Source organism: Hipposideros armiger, unplaced genomic scaffold (assembly GCF_001890085.2).
Source record: "Hipposideros armiger isolate ML-2016 unplaced genomic scaffold, ASM189008v1 scaffold_196, whole genome shotgun sequence".
NCBI classification, from domain to species: Eukaryota; Metazoa; Chordata; class Mammalia; order Chiroptera; family Hipposideridae; genus Hipposideros; species Hipposideros armiger.
The window spans coordinates 1,995,013-2,020,892 of NW_017731546.1; the positions used below are offsets into that span (position 1 = coordinate 1,995,013).

Sequence of the window (25,880 nt, forward strand, 5' to 3'; positions counted from 1 at the left end):
AAACAAATTAAATATCCTCAATGGGATGTAAACCAACAAATGAAAATACATAACAGGTCATTTACAATAAAAAAAGTTTAAACCACAAGTTTCAACATTCCTTTTTAAGAAATCATTTCCTAAAAACTACTTAATTCTTGAAGAGGACAGACATATTTGGGGTTTTACTTCCTCAAACTATCATTGCCATTCTTCTGGTATGAACGCTAATGAAGAACCACTTGACACTACTACAAAATGAAGCATATTTCATCAACTCAGTTGTTAATAAAATTTAAATCTTATGCCCTAAAAGTTACATTGTACGTAAATATTGAAGCATAAATAATCATATTTAAAGTTACTGACATGTGGGCTGGCCGAGTGAGTGGCTCGTTGGTTAACAGTTGGCTTGGGAGCCCGAGTCTGAGCATCAGGGGCCCAGTTCGGATCCCACACGGGCCAGTGACACTGTGCCCTCTACAGCTAAGATGGTGAACAACAGCTCAACCTGGAGCTGGGCTCCAGCAAGTCGCCAGCAACGGCACAGGCTGCAGTGGGGCTGCAGTGGGCTGCCGTAAGCTACCGTGAGTGGCGGGCAGCCAGTGTGAGCGGCCGTGAGCCACCGTGAGCAGCCGTCCAATAGCCGGCGACTGATCTGCCTCACCCAGGAAGAGTGCAATGATCACAATACCAACATGGGCCAGTGAAGTGACGTCCTCCACAACTAGACTGAAGAACAAAAAAACAGCAACTTGTCTGTTCCTCTTTCCCGATTCCCCAACGCTGTTCCCTCCCCCAATTTCCCAATAAAATCTTTAAAAAGATAATAAAATAAATTTAAAAAAATAAAGTTACTGACATGTCTCATTAAAAATAATTTTAATAGCTTTCTTCCTTCTTGCAAAAAGAATTTTTCCAGAAGTAAACCAGAAGGACTTAAATGTAGAATGTGTCCTTTTCATTAACAGTCCTTTTGAAAAAATTTAAAATTCTTATGCAGAAAAAATTTATTTTTAAGAAGTCCTAACAACTATTTAGTCAAAATATTGACAAATATACAGTTTCTACATATAGTTTAAAAAAAAAAAGGCAATCTCATCATCAATTTCAAGGAGCTTACATGACTAAACTGAAAACTTGAAATCTAAAACAAATTATCAATGAATAAGAAATAACAAAATACAAGAAGCTGATAGACTATGAAAAAGGAATAAATGTGATAGGATTCTTAAAGAATCTTTGACAAAAAATAACATTTTGCTGAGCTTGAAGGCAATGAACACATATTGTAACAAAGCAAGATCGTAAGAGAAAATGAAGAGTAAACATACAAATTAAGAACAAGATGAGAATAGAGACTAGTGATTGGAGAAATCTTTGAAGTTAGCCACTACAGTTTTCTGAAGAGCATTCCTGCAAGAGTATTCCTGGCTTGAGAATGTGATAAATAAAGAAACATGGTAGGGTCATGACTGAATTCAATGGAACATAAAATATATATTTACCTTTCACACTATTTTCCATTAAGTTCTTCACTCATCAGCTTCAAACAATTGTAATTTATGGAGTGTATAAATAGGTTACATAATGGAACTGCCTATAATTATTTGTGATATATAATACTTATTTATAGATAGAAAAGGGTTATATACATGTTTGTATATAAAATTGTGTCCTGCAACAACTTAAAACACATAAAATATCAAACTACTTAAAATTTATATTCAAATATTTAAAGTTAACATTAACCTAATCAAAAGACATGAAATATATTTTGATTCCCCATTCAGAGAATCTACAAATCATGACTTACCTAATTCTACTATGTTCTCAGAGGAGTAAAATTGAAAAGCTACCATAACATGATGCAAATAATTTTGTAACCTATAAGCATTCATATGCACATTTAACAATGAATATAAAATATGTCTTCCTTTTTATTTTATCAGAGATATATTCAATGAGAAAAATAAAAGATAAGAATAATCACCTACAGGGCCGGCCGAGTGGCGCGATGGTTAAGAACTCGCTTGGGATGCCAGAGGGCCCCGGTTCGGATCCCACATATGAGGGCCAGTGACACTGCCCTCCACAGCTAAGATGCTGAACAACAGCTCGACCTGGAGCTGGGCTGCCATGAGTCGCCGGCAACGGCGTGGGCTGCAGTCCCTGTGGCAGTGGATTGCCATGGGCTACCGTGTGTGGCCAGCAACCAGCGTGAGCGGCCAGCAGCCGCAATGAGCGGCCGTCCAGAAGCCGGCGACTGATCTGCCTCGCCAGAGAGGGGCGCAATGATGGTGCCAACTTGGGCCAGTGAAGCAACATCCTCCACAACTAGATTGAAGAACAAAACGACAGCAACTTGTCTGTTCCCCTTTCCCCAATTCCCCAGCACTGTTCCCATCCCCCCAATTCCCCAATAAAAATCTTAAAAAAAAAAGAAAAAAAGAATAATCACCTACACATAGGTCAATCAGAAAGACTGATTTATAACTATTTTTCTTTGGATTACAAATTCTCAGTGTAGTCATCTATATATTATATTAAAATGGAATGATAAACATCTACATTTTATGCTTAAATCAAAAACAGCTTGTGAAAACCTAGCAATGGACACTACAAATTTTCTACCCTAGAGCACTCTCCTGAAGTAACCCATTTCTATCATATTCTAGAAACCAAAAATGGTTAAGTACAATGTCCATTAAAAGACTACATTGATCTTTTCTGCAACCTAAATTTGATATGACTACATAAAATAAGACATAATAGAAGGGTTTAAAAAAAGTAAATATGAAAATAGGACAGCTTTTCAACTTCTCAGCTACTAAAAACCAAAAGGTACAATCCAAGGGAAAAAATTTACCCCAACATTCTCGTGTGGGGGTGGGGGGAACTAATTGGTATTTAATTTATTAAACAAATACTGATTAAGCACCTACTGGATAAAAAAGTACTAGAAAAGGCAAAATAGGGATACAAAGGCTTATAAGGCTTAGGTAATTCTTTATGGGCCTTAAAATCTAAATAAGAATAATTACCGTAATTCTCATAACTCTTTTTTTAATTATTTATTTTTTAGTTACAGTTGGCATTCAATATTATTTTATATTAGTTTCAGATGTACAGCATATGGTTAGACATTTATATAATTTATGCAGTGATCCCCCCATTAGTCTAGTACCCACCTGGAACTACACATAATTGTTGCAACACATGTCAGACCTTTAACAAGAACTTCAAGAAAAACAGCAAAGGAAGCCAACCTAGGTACCATGAATAAGCAAAATCTGCAGCAAGCACAGTCCTCCCTGGTGACACAGGCTGCCTAGAGAGGAACACAACCTGCATAATGTGTGTCTAAAGAGAGGATTACCCGGTTAAAGCCCAAGTGGAACAGCACTTTCATGATACTGGTCTAACTCTTTTATAATAACTACAAGAAAATGCTAGAAAAGAAGCTCCCTATCACCTGGAAGCCAGACTTAACTACAAATGATATTCAGAAATGCAAATTTTAAAAGCAAAACTAATTCTTCTCCTCTTAAGCCTAAAACTAAAATAATAAATGAATTAAGTCTTGGATATCCAAGCACCTCATTACTGTGCTTAAAGGAAAACATAAGCCAAAAACATCCCCCTAGAGCCAAACAATACATCTCACTTGTTGGCTGACAGTCTAGAAAGGTAACTACAGAAAATGTGCTCATAAATGACAGGCATAATGTACTCGTAGCATCCCGCTGCCATCTAACCTTATAAAATTTCTATTTGCTAAGTCTAATGACTCGGCTCTTTATCTCAACCCACTATCTCTTATTGCCAACACTTAAGCACAAAGCCAGAGATAGCACTTTCACACTTATATCTGAGGGATGATTTGATTTGCTCCAAATCTCTTTCTGATTTTAACATTCATTCCCAAAAGAAAGTAAACAAAATTACATATTTTTAGGATCTAAATTATAGAATATATAAGTTGAAAATACCACCAGCAAAACAATCCCAACACTAAGAATAGTTTACCAACTATAAATTTTAAACACAAAACAAGTTGGATATTTTTACTAATCTAGAATTTGAGTCAGAAAAAAAAATTTTTTAATATGTTAATACTATTTGGAGTCTCCTATTTTTAACAACAATAAATTATGCATTATTAACTTTGGGTTATCTGTATAAAAGTTTTTAATATTAGGCTAGCTTCCTCCTGACATCCTGTTTCCATTTGAGCATCTCCTATCATCAGTTGATGGATTGTCAATGTTTGTAAAATAATTTTATTACTAAACTAATAAAATTAGGCAGGTAAATATGCTGGGGGAAACAACTAATACATTCCAAAGAAAAATTATTTTGATATTATCCAAGTCACTGCCTGCCCTCCATACCACCCTGGTACACAGAAATAAAAACACATACACACACACACACACACACACACACACACACACGCATATGCACACATACACACACACATACTCATTCTTTGTGGCTTCTACGCCTTTCAAATGATGGGATACAATTAATTCATGTTTTTGCCAAGATATCTGGTAGGTAAAAAAGATATTCATAGGAAAAAAATTACAACAGATTAAAAACAGTGAGAGGTCAAGCTTTATTGAAGAATATAAATGAGTATAAATGTATTTATTCTTCAGATTGGAAAACCTCCCAAATAACATTTTAACATTTTTGTAATGTATTTGTCTGCCAAATAACTTATGTCTTTAACTAAAATGGGCCTTTCAAAACTTACATCAATAACATAAAAACAATTTTATTAATGGTAAGAAAGTACAAGTGCATGTAATTCTGACAAGAATAGAAATTATATTCTAGTTTGTCAGAACTGCATGTTGTTAAAAACAATTACCACAAGAAATGCTCCTTGAGTACATTAATGACTTAGGTTGGATAAACTTGATACATAAAGAATGGCACCACATTCTTTTTTCCAGTCAAAATGGTGGAGTAGACAAAAGCTGTGCTCACCTCCTCTCAGGACCACATCAATTACAACTGAAAGACAGAACCACCATGATTGAGAATCGCCTGAAGTCTAGCTGAACCAAAGCCCTACAACTATGGACATACAGAAGAAGCCACCTCGGGACTGGTAGGAGGGGGGGCAGAGGCACGGAATGGCCTGGTCACACACCCACCTGTGACCATTAAAAATTGGGAGGGATATCTCAAATACTGCGGAGTTCTTCCCCAGAGAAGCGAGGGGTCCCAGTCCCATGCCAGGCTCCCCTGCGCAGGGTTCCAGTGCCGAAGAGAGTCCATAACATCTGGCAGTGAAAACCAGTAAAGATTGTAGCTGAGTGAGACAGAGGATGGCTGCAATCCTAGGCACTCACTCCTCTTTAAGGGACCGTGCATGGACTTACTCACTAATGGATTCACTCGCTCTGAGCTCCAGCATTGGGGCAATGGCTCGAAAGATATCAGGGACATACAGGGAAAAACTGAATTATTTAGCATCAGGCAGCTTTCTCCCGACAGAGGAGCTGACAGAAGTCATTTCTCTGTTAGGCCCTCCTCCCCTTCCTGTGCACAGATGCAGGCAGATGCCATATCTGAGTCTCTATCAAACTGGCTATCATCTTTCATTTGCCCAACCCTATTGATTTCCTGAGACCCCACCCCACCCAACTTTCAGGTACATCCAAGCCCCTTACAGTGGCTTTTGCATACAACCTGTCTCAGCTCATACTGTGGACTTTCATATAATCTCTCAAAGGTTCACAAAACCCAAACAAGTAGAATCTGGCCTCAGCATGTCCCATACCTCTGGCTGAGCAAACCTAAGCCTGGCACTAGCAAAGCCGGCCTCAGTTCTCAAATTGGCCTCTTGAGGCACCTCCAAGCCCAGTATAGGCAGCAGCCATCTGCGGATTGTGTTGCAGCTCAATCCAGGTGGCCCTGGACAGGGCACAGGCTGTAGCTAAACTTGGCCTGCAGCGAGTCCCCTTCAAGGACTCCCCAGGGCTGGCACACCTGGTGGCCAGTCAGACCAAGCCAGAGCATCACCCAGCTCCTTCAAAAAAAGACACACCCCAAGGGCAGACAGGGCAGGCACCAGAGCCCCCCTGCTAAAGCGAACCCTGCTCTGTAGGGTCAGCCCCTGCACCACAGCTCCTCCACTGTAGTCATGACCAGTCCTCACAACCATTCAGCCGAAGGATCAATCCTTCCAACTAACGTGCAAACAGCAACCAAGGCTCAACTACAAGAGGGCATACACAACCCACACAAGGGACACACGTGGAGCACCTGGCTCTGGTGAGACTGCACCTCTGGGTCCAACAGGACACCTACTACATAAGGCCACTCTACTAAGACCGGGAGGCATAGCAGCCCTACCTAATAAATAGAAACAAACACAGGGAGGCAGTCAAAATGGGGAGACAAAGAAACATGTCCCAAATAAAAGAACAGAACAAAGCTCCAAGAAAAGAACTAAACAAACTGGAGACAAGTAATCTACCGGACACTGAATTCCAAACACTGTTTATAAGGATGTCAATTATCTCAGGGAGAACATCAACAAAGAGATAGGAAACATAAAAGTGAAGATAGAAAACATACAAAAAAAATGAGTCAGAAATAAAGAATACAATAACTGAAATGAAGAATACATTGGAGGGAATCAACAGCAGATTAGATGAAGCAGAGGATTAAATCAGCAATTTGGAAGATAAGGTGGCAGAATACACCAATTTAGAACAGAAAAAAAAAAGCAAAAAAATGAGGATAGTTTAAGGGGTTTCTGGGACAACACCAAGCATACCAACATTCACATCATAGGGGTACCAGAAGGAGGAGCGAGCGCAAGGAATCAAAAACCTATTTGAAGAAATAATGTCTGAAAACTTTCCTAACCTGAACAACACCAAGACACATCATAATTAAAATGCCAGAGGTTAAAAACAAAGAGAGAATCTTCAAAGCAGCAACAGAAAAGCAGTTAAGGCTATCAGCTGATTTCTCAACAGAAACTTTGCAGGCCAGAAGGGATTGGCAGGAAATATTCAAAGTGATGAAAAAGCAAGGACTTGCAACCAAAATTACTCTACCCAGCAAAGCTATCATTTAGTATAGAATCGAAGGACAGTTAAAGAGCTTCCCAGACAAGAAGAAGTTAAAGGAGTTCATCAGCACCAAACCAGTATTATTAGGAATCTTAGAGGGACTTCTTTAAGATGAAAAGAAAAAAAAAAAAAAGATCAAAAATATGAATAATAAAATGGCAATATCTACCAATAATTACTTTAAATGAAAATGGATAAAATGATTGAATCAAAACATAGGGTGGCTGAATGTATAAGAAAACAAGAACTTTACATATGCTGCCTACAACAGACTCACTTCAGATTGAAAGACACACACAGACTGAAAGCAAAGGGATGGGAAAAAAGATATTTCATAAAAATGGAAACAAAAGAAAAAAGAAAAAAAGCTGATGTAGCAATATTTATACCCAACAAAATAGACTTTAAAACAAAGGCTATAACAAGAGACAAAGAAGAAACCAGTAATCCCACTTTGGGTATTTATACAAAGAACCCCAAAATGCTACTTTGAGGGGACAAATGCATCCATATATTCATTGCAGCATTGTTAACAATGGCCAACATGTGGAGGCAGCCTGGGTGTCCATCAATGGATGAATGGATAAAGAGTAGGTGGTAGAGATATACAATGGAATATTGCTCAGCTATGGAAAGGAATGGGTTCTTGCCATCTGTGGTGGCATCGATAGACCTGGAGGGTATTGTGCTGAGTAGAGAAAGACAGATGCAATGTGATTTTGCTTATATGTGGAATCTAAACAACAAAATAAACAAACAAGACAGAAACAAACTCATAGATAGAGAAAACATTTTGATGGTTGCAAGATGGAATGGGAATGGGGGTGTTGGTGAAAAAAGGTGAAGAGATTAAGAAGTAAAAATTGGGGGGCAGCCAGATGGCTCAGTCGGTTACAGCATGTGCTCTTAACAACAAGGTTGCCGGTTCAACTCCCACATGGGATGGTGGGCTGTGCCCCCCACAACTATATTGAAAATGACAACTGGACTTGGAGCTGAGCTGCACCCTCCACAACAAAGACAGAATGACAATGACTAGACTTGGAGCTGATAGGTCCTGGGAAAAACATACTGTTCCCCAATAAAGTTTAAAAAAAAAAAAGTAAATATTGGTTGCTACACAGTAGTCATGGGGATGTAAAGTAAAGCATAGGGAATATAGTCAATGATATGATAGTAACTATGAATAGTGCCAGATGGGTAATAGACTAGTCAGGGGGGTCACTTCTTAAATTATATAAAGGTCTAACCTCTATGCTACATACCTGAAATTAATATAATACTGAATGTCTAAATAAATAAGAATGTCATCATTAATGTAATAACTAGATCAAAGAAATTTACTTATGGGCCGGCCGAGTGGCATGCTGGTTAAGAGCTGGCTTGGGACGCCAACTCTGAGCAATAGGGCCCCGGTTCGGATCCCACATCTGAGGGCCAGTGACGCTGTGCCCTCTACAACTAAGATGCTGAACAACAGCTCAACCTGGAGCTGGGCTGCTGTGAGTCACCAGCGACGGCTAGGCTGCCGCCACTGCTGCAGTGGGTTGCCATGGGCTACTGTGTGTAGCCAGCAGCCAGCATGAGCGGCCAGCAGCTGCAGTGAGCGGCCGTCCAGAAGCCGGCGACTGATCTGCCTCGCCCAGGAAGAGCGCAATGATGGTGCCAACTTGGGCCAGTGAAGCAACGTCCTCCACAACTAGACTGAAGAACAAGACGACAGCAACTTCTCTGTTCCCTTTCCCCCAATTCCCCAATAAAAATCTTTTAAAAAAAAAAAGAAATTTACTCATTAGGAAAGTCAGAAAACTATTGACTCTGAATCTTTAAGCTATTTTTCAAGCTTTTATTTATATACTCAGATCCATCTGCTTTTCAAAGCACGTTCCCAAAATACATGAAGAAATATATTTTTTAAATCATGTTCAATTCAGCAGTTACCCATTTTTCACTAATATTTATTGAATATCCACGTATTATGTGTCAACATGAGGAGGGGTGGGATAAAAAGATAATTAGATACTTCCTGCCCTCAAAAGAGTTGACAATCTATCAGCAAAATACACCTGTGAATCCTGATCTCAATTACTCATGGAGAACAATTTGTCATGATCCAGTAAAAATTTGCAAATTTACATATGCTAGCTCCATTTAATTAATTAAAAATATATCGAAGGGGAATTCTTCCAGATAAGCACTAGACGCTTGCACAAGAATTTTACTGCAATACTGCCTATGACAGTACAGCCTCAGAAGCAATCTAAATGCTGTTCAATAGGGAATGGATAAACAAGAAACATACACATACACAGAACACTAACAGTTAGAAAAAAATGAATTACATATTCATTATGACCAAATCTCAAAAACAAAAGTAATACAAATTATATACTGATATACATCCTTTGTGAAACCAGGTATTTAACTAGATAACATCAGATATAAACTATATGTGATTATAAACTAAACAATACTATACTGTTGTTCATGGTATCCACTATGTATGTTAAAGTTTTATTTTTTTAATTTTTAAAGCATTTTAGATCATCATGGTAGTTGCCTTTTAGAGAAAGACGGCGGGATGACACTGGATGCAAAACAGAGATTTAAAGTTTATTTGCTTTATTAATTCAAAAAGAAGCAAATTAACAAAGTGCTAATAATTGTCAATGTCTGGACAATGGACATTTAGGTGTTATTCCTCTTTTTAGTATTCTGTATTTTTCCTAATTTCTGAAAATTTTAAAAATAATTTAAAATCCCAAAAATATGATGCTGTTTCACATTTGCTGAAATCCCATGCTATAATCCCCACTACCTAAAGACATCCAAATTCCTCAGCATAAGACTCAAGAAACCTAACAACCTGGTCCCTACCTTCCTTTCCAGACCCAAACATGAACGTTTCCCCCACCCACCCTGCCTATAAAGCTCATTTTACTGTAACACACACCACTTATTAAATATTCCACATATTTTCCTGATGCCTTGTCTTTGTTATGATGTTTCTCCCAACAGCAATCCCTCCAAAAATGTTTGCTTGCATCACAATCATCATATCGCTATATATCATTCAAGACCCAGTTCAAATGTCACCTACTATTTATAGGATTTCCTGAATCCTCCCTTATCTCTCACATAAGTAACTATTTTTACTATTGGCATTTCCACAGCACTTAAGCCTAGACCAAAATCTCCTCTCTTTGGCAGTATAACTCTTTTTTTAAATTCCTCAACACCTTTCATACTCTTATGTGCCTGGCAAATAGTAGGTATTCAAGTGTTAACTAAACTGAATGAACATTTGAAATAGTGTTAAGGAACAGAGTAGAAAGTTATCAGTTCATTAACTCATTAAAATTTCTACTAAAGCTGCTAGACAAAAGTGAAATGGTATTAGCTTCTGAATTCAAATTTCACAAAATATATAAAATACATGATTTTGAAAAGTAAAAATTTTTGCATACAGAGTGCAAGTCTACTATTAAACTTAACTATGTTCATATTTGTACAGGATTAGGATCAACATTAAACACTATCTTGAAGACAGTTTTCTTCTTTGATAATTTTACTAATTTTCCTAAAAAAGATTTTCATCTATCTCCATTGGTACTTACAGCTTCCCCTGAAATTAGTTATTCTCCTAGCAAGAAGATCTGCTCATGCTAATAATTAACTTTTTCCTTTGATGTCTCATACTATCTGTCAATGTTTTAAAGAAAGATAAAGCCTTTTGGAAATTACTGTTTGGTTCAAGGGCATATGGATTAGCTCCATCTGTGATGTATCCATGCAGTCAAAAGGTCTTGAGGCCAAAGGTTTGGAAATGTAACAGATCTCGGTTAGAATCTTGACTTAGACACTTATTTGTTGTTACTTAACCTCTCTAGCCTCAGTTTCCTATCTGTAAAATGGAAATACAAATAAGCTAATTTATATGGTGGCTGTGAGGATTAAATATGCAAAACTGCACAGTACATTATACACAATAAAAGGTAACTAAGTATTTTTAAATATGGACAAATGACAGCAAAATCCTGAAATGTAGTATACGATGGAAAAGTGAAGCTCAGTACCTTTAGACCCCCTTCACACTCACGCATCACTGCTCACTGGGAACCACCACTGTGGGTGTAAGTAAATGCCTCATCCATTCGAAGAAATGGCAATGAAGTCGAGTATCTACCCACGAGGTTTTCCAGGCTGAACTGAAAACCAAATCTCTCACAAATGTAAATTATTTATGTCTGAGATTACAGGTAAACTCACTTCACAAGGAGTGCTTGAGAAGTAAGATATTAGGTGTGCTGTGGGAGATTTGAAGGGAGGAGAGGGTTAAATCCCTTAACATAGAAATGTGGTCCTCTCTCACACTTTTTAGTTGAAAAGTAAGAGTGAGGAAACACAAGCCTTCATACAATACCGAATTAGCTACTGCTATTTAAGCTCTGAGGCAAAGTTTACCTTACATACCCCAGGTGATGATAACATGGCTACCAGTCAATTCCCCTGGCTTTTGCAACAGTCTCAAATCACAGCAAGCAGCAAACAAGAATTAAACTCTGGGTAAGGTAACGGGTGAAATAAGAACATAGTAGGTGATGTTACATGCTGACACAGCCCAAGTCAAATTGGTAGACTCCAGAAAGTAAACTCTGATAGGGAAAAGAAGAAAAATAACCTTTACTGAAGACTGCCTATGTTTGTGACCATGAAACACATTTGGTACTTTACCTCTTAATCTCATTTAGTCTGATCCTCATAAAAGCATGTTTGAAGTAGTATTATATCCTTTCTGCAAACAAGGAAATGAAAGCACAAAAATTAAGATAACCCAAATCACATGAGTATGAAACTGTAGGATCAAGGCACGAACTGAGTTCAGTTCAACTCAAGCATGGCATTTGCCTCAATCACCCCTTAAATGCTTCCAGCCTGGATGACAGAAGCTTGAAGGTGAATTTAGATCCTACCTCATCTGTGTAAGCCTCCAAAGGATAATAAAATTAAAAACAATAAAAACAACAATGTCACAAATAACTTTACAGCAGCAGCCAAAGGACTCGAAGATGTAACAGAATTAAAACATTAGTAAAATAACACCTCACCCAGAGGTTGAAACAAAAGGTCACAACTAACCTGCAGGAAATCAAGCTTTAACCAGGAAACATTTATCGTTTTTCTCTAAAACTTTCTGAAATCTATTCATAATACATTACTACTTTCTTAATAATTCAGAAATCTACACTAGGTCACAAGTCAACTCTACAAAGTAGAAGGTATATAAAAAAATAGACCAAATACACACAACACATACAGATCTATATCAAATATGATGACCATAGATAGGACTTAGCATAGAAGTTATTTTCATAAGAAATCATAAAACCCTAGTACTTTAAAACATCAGATTGGATGACAAATGACAGATAATCTATCTGACCCCATCATTTTACAACTGAATAAAAAGCTGCACAAAGAGCCTCTCTGTCCAAAAAACACAGAAACAAAATCTGGGGCAAAGAAAGTAGAGAGAATACATTGGGTTGTTGGAAAAGTCATAATGCATTTTTGCAACGAAAAACAGAGAAAAAATACATCATGATTCCGACAACTCAATAGTTAATGAGGTTTCTAGATCATCAATAACTATACCCACAAACTAAATATGCCTTTAAAATAACAATAGAGCAAGTATTGCACAAATGTGATATGAAAGCTATCGCTAAAAGCAGGGAGACAGCTGTACACAATATGCTAGACCCTCACTATCATATTCCTCAGATCTATTTCTAGATTCTACACAAGAGATTTACAGCAAATGCAAAATACATCCTGTAGGTGCATGACACTTGTCTAACTCAAAAATGACTAAAACAGAAACTCATTCTCTTTGGGGATGGTTTTACATGTAAATCCTCAATTCTTTGCTTCCCCATAACTCATCTGAGTCTTAAAATGCCAAGTCACTGTCCTCAATGTCCACTGAATAAAAGTTTTCCTTCTGGTAAATACAGGAATCCTTCTCCTATTCTGAAGTTTATTTTACTTAAATCGGTGCCGCAAATAACAATGTTTGACTATCTTGCTACTTTGTGTAAAATAACAAGCTCATCTTTTAACATTACAGATGCAACTAATATTTCAAATTATTTTAATAAGAAATTTTACTATTTAAACCATCTAAAGAAGAAAAATTAAAAATAAACCATAATATCTGCAAAAACTATGTATAAGCATTGTATCTTTATAGTTCTATCAGACACAAAAAGCTGTCAATGAAATATACAAAGACAATGCTGCCATCTAAAGGCCAAGATATAACATGAAAAAAATGTATACTCAAATACAGTACTGCCAAGGTATAAAAACAATCAATTCAATATTTTAAAGTCAGCAAAGTTTATATTTTTTAAAAAACACTATATTATGATGCTACATAGCATAAAAGACTACACAAAATAATTTGGCTAATAATTAATATCTGCACAGGTCAATTTCTGTTGGCATCCTTTCAGACACAATATTCTCCCTTTTAAGTTATCTGTATTAGTTGTTAATTTAAAATATCTGTCTATTTAATAATGCCTATATTTCCTGTTTGTATTTACATATACAGTATAAATTATATATATGTATATATAAATATTACTTGCCTTTAACCAGAACAGTATTATTTCTACTTACTCTATTTAAAATGTTTGCTATTAAATGACTAATAACACTTCTTAGAGTTAAAACAACCAAACTACCTAAAACTGTGCAAGAAATTCAAATATTCTCCTTATTTTATAAATTCCAAAAATACAAATTAATGTTCCTATGGGAGGTTAATTATCCAATATAAAGAGTTCAAATTATTCTAAATTTCCCTTCCTAAGAACCTTAAATTGAAAGATGTTTATTAACTGAACTTTAATATCTAGCAAAATAACTTCAAATTTCCAATGAAATCAAAACTTTTACTGAATAACCCTACATACAAAATTAATTCCTTTGGCATTTAAGCATAGAACACAATATTTTAATAGAACACAATATTAGGGAAAAGCTAATGTGAACATAATTAAAAACTTTAAACACATACAGTGAATTCCTTCGGGAAACCACTAAAATTTTTAATGTGTCAAGGAAAATGTTTCTCTGTGTTTACTCAACAAGAAAACAAATATTATTCACTCAACAAATATTCCAATTATGTGAGAAATACAAAAATTTTAAATTGGGATGACCATCCTTTAATTTATCTTGAGTGTAAAGTAGAAACCAACAGACAACAAATATAGTCATAATCTCATAAAAACTACTAGTTTTTCAGTAGGTTTTTATGGGCTAGAGTTTGTACTAGACAATTTAAAGACATTATGTCATTTAATCCTCAAAGCCACAATGAAAAAGACAAGTGTTAACCTCATTTGTAAATGAGGTTCAGAGAGCTCAAGTAACTTTCCCAGGGTCACAAAGCAAGTAAGTGGATGCCAGAATTCAATCAGTCTGTCTGACCCAGAGGACCTCATTACTTCCACAAGATCATCCTGCCTAAGTAGTGAGTATTGAATTTGTATTAAATGTAGTAAAGAGTAATCTGAAGCCTTTTTACTATAAAATTTTAAAGACAACTATAATTCTATGTGGTAATAAAAGCATTACCTTTTAATTCAGTGTTTCAATTTTTCTAACTGGAATCTTTTCAAAATAGTATTATCTCACTTGAAGTACTCATGCTCCTAGAGACCTTTCAAAACTTACATTAATATATGAGATGTATTTATAAAATTTCACAAAGTAACTCCAAGGGGTAACAAAAGATCTCTTTATTTGGGGGATAAAATTAAAAAGCAAATCTTCTTTGTAACTATGCTATATATTCAGGACCACCTTGCCTATTTCAAAGTACACTATTTTCCAACATTGAAAACTCTACTAGTGTCTCCCTAGTGACATTTTTTTCTGTTAACTCGTACTATGTACCTATCAATTAAAAATTAAATGGATTTGGAATGTTATTCAGCCATAAAAAAAAGAAATGAAGCTCTGATCCATGCTACAACAGAAATGGACCATGAAAACACTGTGCTAAGTGAAAGAATCCAGGCACACAAAAACCACGTATTGTGTGATTCCATTTATACGAAATGGCTATAAAAGGAAAATCCATAGAAGTAGAAAGTAGATTACCAGTTGGCAGGGGCTGAAGGAAGGGGAAAATGGGGAATGACAGCTAACGAACATAGGGTTTCTTTTTGGGGTAAGGAAAATGTTCTAGAATTAGTTGATGATGACTGCACAACTTCATGAATATACTAAAACCACAGAATTGTACACTTTAAAAGGGTGGATTTAATAACATGTGAATCACATCTCAAAAGAACATTAAATAGCTTTAAATACATTATATACATTAAGTGTGAATGACTTACACATGCATGTGCTTAAAATATAAAATCTATGTAACTACCAAGATTATTTGCCTCAATTTACTGAAATCTATTTTCACCAAGTGACAGGCTCTATTTCACAAGTACGTATATGTCTCCTGAATATTAAGAAATCCTAACTATCTAGCATTATTACTAGCTCTAGGGGAATCAGAAGAAACTATTACCACATACTTATGTGTGACAACTAAATTTAATTTATTCCAATATACCTGAGTTACTTGACTGTCATGCAAGTTATCACATATCAGCACTTACACAATTATAGGATCAATTTATAAAATCATTGTTTTGAGAAGATTCTTGCTTTTAAGTAGTACATGCCTCTAAACCACCAAAAGAAAATAAGCAGAAGAAAATTTATAAGCTAACTTATTAGGAATTCAAAAGTTAGAAACAAAATGACAAGCATGAGGATGATAACAAGTACTTACTAATTTGTTTTCCTGCATGTATATTCTTTGTAATTTCAGACAGCCCTTAGCTATGACGATCATGCCTTCATCTGAGATCTTGTAACACTGGCCGAAATGAATATCTTTGAGTTCTCTGCATTTTGAGCCCAGCTGTGAACAAAAAGATTTGGCTAAATGCTTAGAAAATACCAACGGTAACATATTTCTAGTGAAATTTCCATACAGTTTTTTGAAAATAGCCATATCAAAGTTAACTAATTGTTTATAAATTATTAATACTTTTAAAATAAAATACAAGCAATCTGTAATTTAAAACAGTATTGTGTAAGCCTTTCCTCCTAATCTACTTCCTTGCTTCAACTACCTCACACTATCTGCCCACCGAGGTGTCTAGAGTGCTTAACACTTCAAATTCATATCTTTATTTCTCTATGAGTCTTTATATCAGTTATAGTATTACACTGAGGGGGACACATGTCCAAGGAATAAAACTAAGGTCCGAGAAGTGAGACAAAGGACCAGTGAGTGAAAGGTATTTGATTCATGAGATTCTAGTTCTACTTCTGATTGCCCCCAATGAACCATTTCTCTCCTTTAGCTCATTGACTCTGTGGGGAAAAAAAAAAAAGTCTTTATATGCTATAGCTAATATTCTAGTTAGAGTACTTATTTACACACTGTAGGGCATAAGCTGAAAATCAAAGGACTAGTGATTTCCTAATTGAAATCCCAACTGCTGACCTTAAATAATTAATGACCAGGCACAATGTTCCCACTGAAAAACATTAAGTATCACAAAGAACAAGTTACATGCGTGTATTTCTTTTCCAAATCCACAGTGCAGATTAGATAATCAAAGCAAATTATAAATGAATACTGTTTTATGAGTATTACATAGGAAGAAAGTTATCTTAAGAGCTAAAATAAGAAACTTACTTTAGTAACAATCAATCTATAAAAAATTATCAAAGTTACCTTAAAAACAATAAAACCCAGTGTTGGCAAGGAATCAAAGTGTGATAATATACCACTAGTAAGAGTGTAAATTAGTAATAAAACTTTTCCTGGAGGACTGCTTAGCATAAATTTAAAAAATTATTAAAATGTGCCTGAAAAAATGCATGACTCAGCTTCTAAATATTTACTAAACAATTAACAGGGGCCAGCCGAGTGGCACGTTAGTTAAGAGTTGGCTTGGGATGCCAGCTCTGACCAGTAGGGCCCCAGTTTGGATCCCACATGAGGGCCAGTGACGCTGCGCCCTCTACAGCTAAGATGGTGAACAACAGCTCAACCTGAAGCTGGGCTGCCGTGAGTTGCCGGTGACGGTGTAGGCTGCAGTGGGGCTGGCCAGCAGCTGGCGTGTGCTTTCATGAGCTGCTATGAGTGGCCATCCAATGGCCAGCGAGTGACTGCCTCGCCCAGGAAGAGTGCAATGATAATACCACGTGGGCCAGTGAAGCGATGTCCTCCACAACTAGACTGAAGAACAAAAAGGACAGCAACTTGTCTGTTCCCCTTCCCCGATTCCCCAACGCTGTTGCCCTCCCCCAAATCCCCAATAAAATCTTTAAAAACAAAACAAAACAAAAAACCCCAATTAACAAAAAAGGGAGGATAATTGAATATGTAGTGAAGTAAGCATACTAAAATGTTAATTATACAATCTAGGTACTGGGTAGATGGGTGTTTACTGTAAAATTCTCTCAAATTTTCCATATAGATTTGACTATTTTGTTAAGTAATGTGTCCTGGTGCCAAGTGCCTTCCACTTAGTTGATACTTAATAAACATTTGTTGAATAAATGAGAAGGCTGATGAGGGTTACGTACAATAGAGGCTTCTGTGAAAAACGGACGAATACAGGAAACCATGATTATGGTCTCATATACCAATTTGTTTTTCACTAATTCAAAAGTTTTAAATCAGGTCCATGGGTAGAATTCAGAGATTCCAGAAAAGTGAATGAGAAAAAAAAGAGTACATTTTTATTCTCATACTATCCTTTAAATGAACTTTAGCCTTTCCTTCACTTATTAATATAAAGAAAACAAACAAAAAAAAGTCACAGTGTTTGGCAGTATATGTGACTTGATAAACAACGGAAATCAAAGATAATTTCATGTAACATTACTACTGTTGCAGATACCATGAAATGTCATTTTTGTTCATCAGTATTCACCATGTTCTTTATATCCACTACTAGATCTTATATTAAAAAGGCACATATATTTCTATAACAAATGTACAATGGCACATTACTTAGACCTGAGAAAGCTGATCCAAAGCCAATCATGGGGAAGGCACAGAAGCAACTTGATAATCAATACAGAACTCCCAATAGGTTCACATGTCTGGTAGCGAGGGTGAGGTTGATGCCAAAAACACTGGATTCTTGAAAGTCAGCTTTGGAAGTAGTTAACCACTGATATCACCTCCAATTACTGCTCAGCCAGACCTTGTCCACTTTCTCACAATGGCACAAGACTGGAGTTCACTGGGGAGAGTAAAACATCGGGTCTTTGGACTGGGGTACACCATTCATAGCTGACAGCAGAAGCACACTGTGAAAGTTTATACAGGGAATATGGAAGAATTCAAAGAATTAATTCTATAAAATATCCTAGGATAAAAGGCCATGGACTCCCCGACTGGAAGGGCTCACTCATATCCAGCACAAATGACAAAACAGACCCACAGCAAGGCAAATCACCATACAGTTTCAGAGTTATGAATATAAAAAAAGATTCCACAGACTTCGAGAGAGAAATAGATTATATACAAAGGATTAAGGATTTTTTTAAAAGGTATCAAACTTCTTAACAACAACACTGAAAGACAACAACCAATCAATGCCATCAAATTCTGAAGGAAATTTATTTCAAATCTAGGATTCTATACTTAGGATTCAGACTATGATTAGAATCTGTGCACTAGAACACATGAAAGCATACCAAGAGAAAGAAGACATGACATATGGGTAACAGAATATCTAACATAACAGCAAGATGAGGAAAACCTCAAGGATAATGGTGAAGGTAAGATACTAAGAAGACCACTGATGCAGGAGCACTTATATACAAGAAGTTCAACATGAAGCCTTCAAACTATCCCTGGAAAATCTGCTTTAAGAAGATAAATTTGATTAAGCACCTACATATAGATACACTAAAGCAACTGGGGAAAAGCTTTGGGTTCTATTACTGTTGAGACTATAAAAACTACACTAAAAGGGACAAAGAAACATACATTAATTCCAAAAAAAACAAAATTCTAGAGAGAAAAGAAGGTAGGTACATAATTGTAAAATACAAATACTGAATACTTATTTAACCAAAATTATAACAGAATTATTTTGGAAGAATGAGAGGAAAGCAGATAAAAAAGGATAAAAAGCAGATAAAAAAGGATAAGTGAGCTTCAACTTCCTTAGCAAGGAATCAGTATAGATGGTCTGAAATGAATAAATCAAGAAAATACAGACAGGGCCAGCCGAGTGGCGCGATGGTTAAGAACTGGCTTGGGACGCCAGAGGGCCCCGGTTCGGATCCCACATATGAGGGCCAGTGACACTGCCCTCCACAGCTAAGATGCTGAACAACAGCTCAACCTGGAGCTGGGCTGCCGTGAGTCACTGGCGACAGCGTAGACTGCAGCCTCTGTGGCAGTGGGTTGCCATGGGCTACCGTGTGTAGCCAGCAGCCAGCAGCCAGCGTGAGCGGCCAGCAGCCGCAGTGAGCAGCCGTCCAGAAGCCAGTGACTGATGTGCCTCCCCCGGGAAGAGCGCAATGAAGGTGCCAACTTGGGCCAGTGAAGCAATGTCCTCCACAACTAGACTGAAGAACAAAACGACAGCAACTTATCTGTTCCCCTTTCCCCAATTCCCCAGCACTGTTACCATCCCCACAATTCCCCAATAAAAATCTTTAAAAAAAAAAAAGAAAAGACAGACAGACATGGAGGGAAATGCTTCTCTATTACTGCTTCCTTCTTCTGGAGGAAGTCCAATTAGTCTAATTCTTGGTCTCTTTTCTGGTTAGTTTGTGTTTAATCAACTGGACCTGTTCAGCTCATGTCTATCCTTCTCCTTGGGATCAAGCTACCAAAAGGGAGCAAGCAATGTCCACATCTGCATAGGCCACTGTGCTGGTCTTCTGAGCCGGTAAGTGGGTCAGACGGCCAAGCTCCAGCACTGAGTTAACAAGCCCATTTAATTACTAAGCCGCATTCTCCAATCTAGCCTTTCTGAGCAATAAAGTTGGCACTTTTCCTCTGTCACTATTCCTTAGTCTTATTTGTCAATTTGTTCACATCCTAAAGAGTAGAAACCTCAAAACTCAGTGTACCAGCCAGAGTGGCTGAGAAATAGAATAACAGAATCTATACAAAAAGGAGTGATATTAAGGTATTTTGTAGGGTCTTAGACATCACTATGAGTGGATAGATTAGTAGAGTCTCAGATTAAGACAGGTAAATCACTGCTGCAGCCTAGGACGGAGGTTTAAGCTGATTACCTTGTGTTCTGACCTTAGCAAGTGGCTTTGATGGCTTTATCTACAAACAAGTGACTTCCCATAGACATAGGGACCACGTAAGTAGCCATTCACAGAGTAAGAACCATGTGGATGGTCCCAACAGAGAGCAGCAGCATGGGAGCCCCAGCAACTTATTAAGGACAATTGCTCATTTATAATTATAATTACTGTCATTTAGTCTCACTGCAGAAACGGATGTTCTGTTTTAGACATCATCACAGGATATAACAGGCAAAACTGCATCTGCACTAGTGCCTATCTAATCACCATTACCCCAATCATAAATGTCCTAATGCTCCGGAAAATCCAGGCACTAGAGTCAATCATTATATCCAGTGTATTTCCCAGATCTACTGATATTCAAATCTCTCCATGCTGTAACCATCTATCATCCACAGTAAAACATTCAGACGGCATCGGCCAAGCCGTATAAGAACATCCTGTTAACATGCCCTGAATTTAACACAATAAGTCCTCTATCTAAAAACAGTAGATGTAGTAATACAGCTCTTCCAAATACAGATTTCTCTATCCAGGAAGAGAGTGCCAAAATGGAGAAGTCCTGAGAAGAGCCCTGGAGTCCAGCTGAGACCCCAAACAGGTGGGACTACGGAGTGAGAACAAACAGGTCCTAGAGTAAGGCCTATTCCAGATCACCCCAGCTAGAGAGGTTTGGGAAAGACCCTGGGCTTTCCGTCGACCTACTAATATTAAAGCTTAAAACTGAGTGTAAGCAAGATCAAGATGATCATCCAGTAATTAATTGCAATGCCGTTTTTTTAAAAAGTCCTGTATCCAGACCAGCACGTAAGGAACTTAGAAGCTGCTACTCCACCCCAGCAACAAATAAAAAGCTGAACAAACTGAAAACTAAATAACTCTTCTTATATTTATAAGAGAAATGAGGTTACAGGGAACATCACTACCCCTAATATTGGAGAGACAAAAAAGTGGTTACAGAGAATTACAACTTGCCAGAACAGAAACCCACCAGAATCAACCTCCGCAGGAACCAGTGCCAGGGTAGGAAACTAAACTAACGGATCTCCTCCTGTATCTGGGAGACAATTTACCCCCATTATCTCTTATCGTAGCAAAGAGTCAGTTACCTAAAGGATCTACAAACTCCTCAAAATTACTTTCATAATACCTTCAAAGAGCACCCTGAAATGCTAACTACTCATCGTCAGATAAGAATGAATACCTATCTGGATGATGCTGACTGGAGTGCATCACCACTCACCTCAGTGGGATACTGGAAAACTGCTGCTGTCTGAGGGCCCTTCCAGGTAACAGAGTGTAAGTCTTGGGGAATTTCAGTCCGACAACACCTCTCCATTCACACCCAGCCTGTACTTCATCCCTACTGGTACTAGGCACTCATGCCAGGTACAATTCTAACTCTCATTCTTCACCCAAGTAAATGGTGATCTAAGACACAGAACCCCAGTATGTCATTTTTAAAATTGTATTGGCATGGTGTATAATTAAAATTCAAAGTAAATGAAAATTCAGAACATATATAGAATAATCACTGATGAGTCCATTATACACTGAAAAGATATTTAATTTTCTAGAAAACCAGCAAAAATGCTATTTTAGCATCAGTGCACAAAAACCTTTTTACTTATTACTAATGTTTCAACTAAGAAGATATAATGATTAAAATTTTTGCAACTTTAAAGACATAGGAAGCTATTAAGTGTCCATTAACAGTTGAATAGAAAAACATGTAGTTTATATAGCAATGGAATATTATTCAGCCATACAAAAGAATAAAACTCTATATGCTACAACATAGATAAATCTGAAAACATTATAAGTGAAATAAGCCAGACATAAAAGAATATTGTATGACTCCATTTATATGAGTAATAGCCCTAGAATTCATACAGCCAGAAATTAAAATAGAACTTAATAGAAAGTGGGGAGGAAGGCAAGGAGAATAGGAAGTAATTGTTTAATAGATATGAAGTTACTATTTGGAATGACAAAAAAGTTCTGGAAATAATGGTGATTATAAATGTACTTACTGCCAATGAATTATACACTCTAAAATGGTTAAAATGGCAAATTTTATGTATACTTTACCATATTTTAAAAAACTGACACATTGAAATAAATAGCAATAAAACCTGAAGGAAAAAATGTGCAAAGAGGCAGTGATATTTGTTCCCAAACCTGTTTTTTCTAATTGTAATTATTATGATTAAATCAAGGCCTTGATCCTATATCAAAAGACTCAGTAATGAATCTACATTTATATAGTTTTTTTAATTAAAATGTTCACAATAAATATTTTTGTGATTCTGATTTTCAGTTAACTGACCAACTTCCTTTTTCAGGCCCATCAGGTAAGAAGGCTTATGCTAAATCATAACACCTACTTATACCTCACATGATTGTTGAGAACATTAAAAACAATAATGCAAGTAGCACACTACAAGGCCCATAAAAGTGCTCAGTATATTTTATATATCATTATTAATTATTATTAATGGGTAAAGAAGGAAGCTATTAGAATACTATTCATTAGGATTCATGTTAAGGGGATATTTAGAAGGGCCATAAAGATAAATTTCCAGGAAAAAGCCTTGTTGACAGTAAATGAAGGCTGTATACTTCCAGTTATAGATGAAGAATATTCTCTCTAGTCACTGAATTGGACACCCCAGCTTAAATTCCTAGGTAGGACACCACATATGATTTGGAGATCAAGCAGAATTGAAAGAGAATATTGGCTCCATACTTTCCCAGCTACACCAACTTGGGCAAGTTACTTAACTTCCCAGAAATTCCATTTTTCATTTTGAAATACCATACCAGCATTATAGTGAAGAGTAAACTGGATAACATATATGAAAGTACACAATACAATGCCTGTCATATGAAAACCACCCAAAGCATATTTACTTTCCTTTGCCAATTGTGATGCTAATTTAGAAAGAGAATATTTAAAACGTATTAAACTACCTAAACATAACACATTTTGATAAGGAAGGCTTTTCAAGATCTCTAGTTTTTCAGTCTCATTATAAACATCAATTATCATTCACAGGGATAATATGAGTACCATGTATCTGAAGAGGAAAAGGAATGAGCTACGTGTGCTGAGATGAGCTCTAGACACCCCTGGGTACGAGGGTCAGCCCTATCACTTACCACTTTACACCAAATAAATTACTTGTAATATCTCTGTAATTGCTTTATCACCTACAAAAAGGCAGTAATTCCTAACTCATAGAGTGACTGTGAATCAACAGAGAAATTAAACATACGAATATATAGTTAGAATATATGAATAGTGCCTGACACGTGGTAGATTCTCAATAAATGTTACGTAACGGCTTTTTCCCTAGTTAACTAAATATCATTGGAACATGTAAAGACAGATTGAGTCTGACATTTTCCTTTATCTTACAGAAATTCAGAATCTAAAAACAATTAGATGTTTCTTTTTTCCTTTATTGTGCTTAAATACACATAACATAAAATTTGCCATTTTAACCATACTGAGGTGCATAATTCAGTGATATTAATGACATTCATGTGTGGTGTGCTGCAACCATCATCACTCACTATTTCCAAAATGTTTTCATTACCCCAAACAGAAACTCTCTAGCCATTAACCATACCCTCACTTCCTCCAGCCCCTAAAAACTTGCATGTTCTGTCTCTAAAAATGTACCTATGCTACTAATTTTATATAAGTGAAGTCATACAATATTTGTTCTTTGTGTCGCCCTGTTTAAATTTGCATGTTTTCAAGGTTCACTCATGTAGTAACATGTATTAGCATTTCACTCCATTGTATGACTTAATATTTGTGTGTGTGTGTGTGTGTGTGTGTGTGTGTGTGTACACACAAGGTCAATTAAGTTGGTGAACTCATCCTAGAAAAAGTCCTCCATGCCTCATTGCTGAATATCACTATGATCACCTTTGAAATACTCCCCTTGGGAAGCTATGGACCAATGCCAGCACCTAGTCCACCCGTCAAAGCAATTTTGAACTCTTTTTCTGGAATGGCTATCAGAGCTGTCTTCGTATTACCCTTGATGTCCTGAATGTCATCAAAATGTCTTCCTTTCAATATTTCCTTTATCTTTCGGTAAAGAGAGAAGTCGCTGGGGGTCAGATCAGGTGAGTAGGGAGGGTGTTCCAATACAGTTATTTGTTTACTGGCTAAAAAGTTCCTCACAGACAGTGCCGTGTGAGCTGGTGCATTGTCGTGACACAAGAGTCATGAACTGTTGGTGAAAAGTTCAGGTAGTCTAACTTTTTCACACAGCCTTTTCAGCACTTCCAAATGGTAAACTTGGTTAATTGTTTGTCCAGTTGGTACAAATGCATAATGAATAATCCCTCTGATATCAAAAAAGATTAGCAACAAGTTAATAATTGCAACAAGTTTGCGAATTTGTCAGACTGCGGTGTGCGTGCGCGCGCATGCGCGCATGTGTGTAATTTTGTTTATTCATTCATCTTTTAATATATACTTGGGTTGTTTCTTACCTCTTCCCTATTACAAACAATGTTGCTACGAAAATTAGTGAACAAGTATGTATGTATGTATGTATGTATGTAAATATATATGGAAGAATTTTCTGTACATGATAGTTCTGTGTTTAACCTTTTGAGGAACGACCAAACTGCTTTCCACAGCAAGTTTTACATGACCATTTTACATGACCACCAGCAATATACAAAGGTTCCAATTTTTCCAGATCCAAGGCAACGCTTTATTTTCTGTTTTTGTCTTTGTTTTTTAATATCCACTGGAGTGGTGTGAAATGGTTCCTCATTATGGCTTTTGATTTGCAATTCTTATGACTAATAACATTGAGCATCTTTTCATATGCTTATTAGCCAATTCTATACCTTCTTTGGATAAATGCCTTTTCAAGTATTTTGCTTACTCTGCAATTAAGTTGGTTTTTTTTGGAGGGGTGTTGTTGCTAATGTTGAGTTGTAAGAGTTCTTTATATATTCTAGATATTAAATCCCTATCATATATATGATTTTATATATGAAATATATATGAAATATATATTTTATATATGAAATATTTTCTCCGATTTTGTATGTTGTCTTTTCACTCTATTGAGAATGTCCTTTGAAACACAAAAGTTTTTAATTTTAATCAAGTCCAATTTATCTGTTTTTTTACCTTTATGTCTGTGCTTTTGGTGTCATAGTTAAGAAACCATTACCAAATCCATGATTATAAATATTTATACCTACACTTTCTTTACAAAGTTTTATAGTTTTAACTCTTATGTTTAGGTATTTGACACATTTTGCGTTAATTTATGTAGATGGTATAAAGGGTCCAATTTCACTCTTTTGCCAGCACCATTTCTTGAAGATTGTATACACACACACACACACACACACACACACACACACACA

The 25,880-nt window shown here is 36.5% G+C and overlaps 1 protein-coding gene across 1 annotated transcript in view; it reads right to left on the bottom strand.

Annotated features, from left to right (window-relative positions):
- Nucleotides 1-25,880, bottom strand: part of FBXL17 (F-box and leucine rich repeat protein 17) — a 173,230-nt gene that overhangs the window by 119,811 nt on the left and 27,539 nt on the right. The window contains exon 4 of the mRNA XM_019653137.1: nucleotides 15,952-16,083. Coding sequence (XP_019508682.1) covers nucleotides 15,952-16,083 — 132 coding nt within the window. The remainder of the gene's footprint in view (nucleotides 1-15,951; nucleotides 16,084-25,880) is intronic.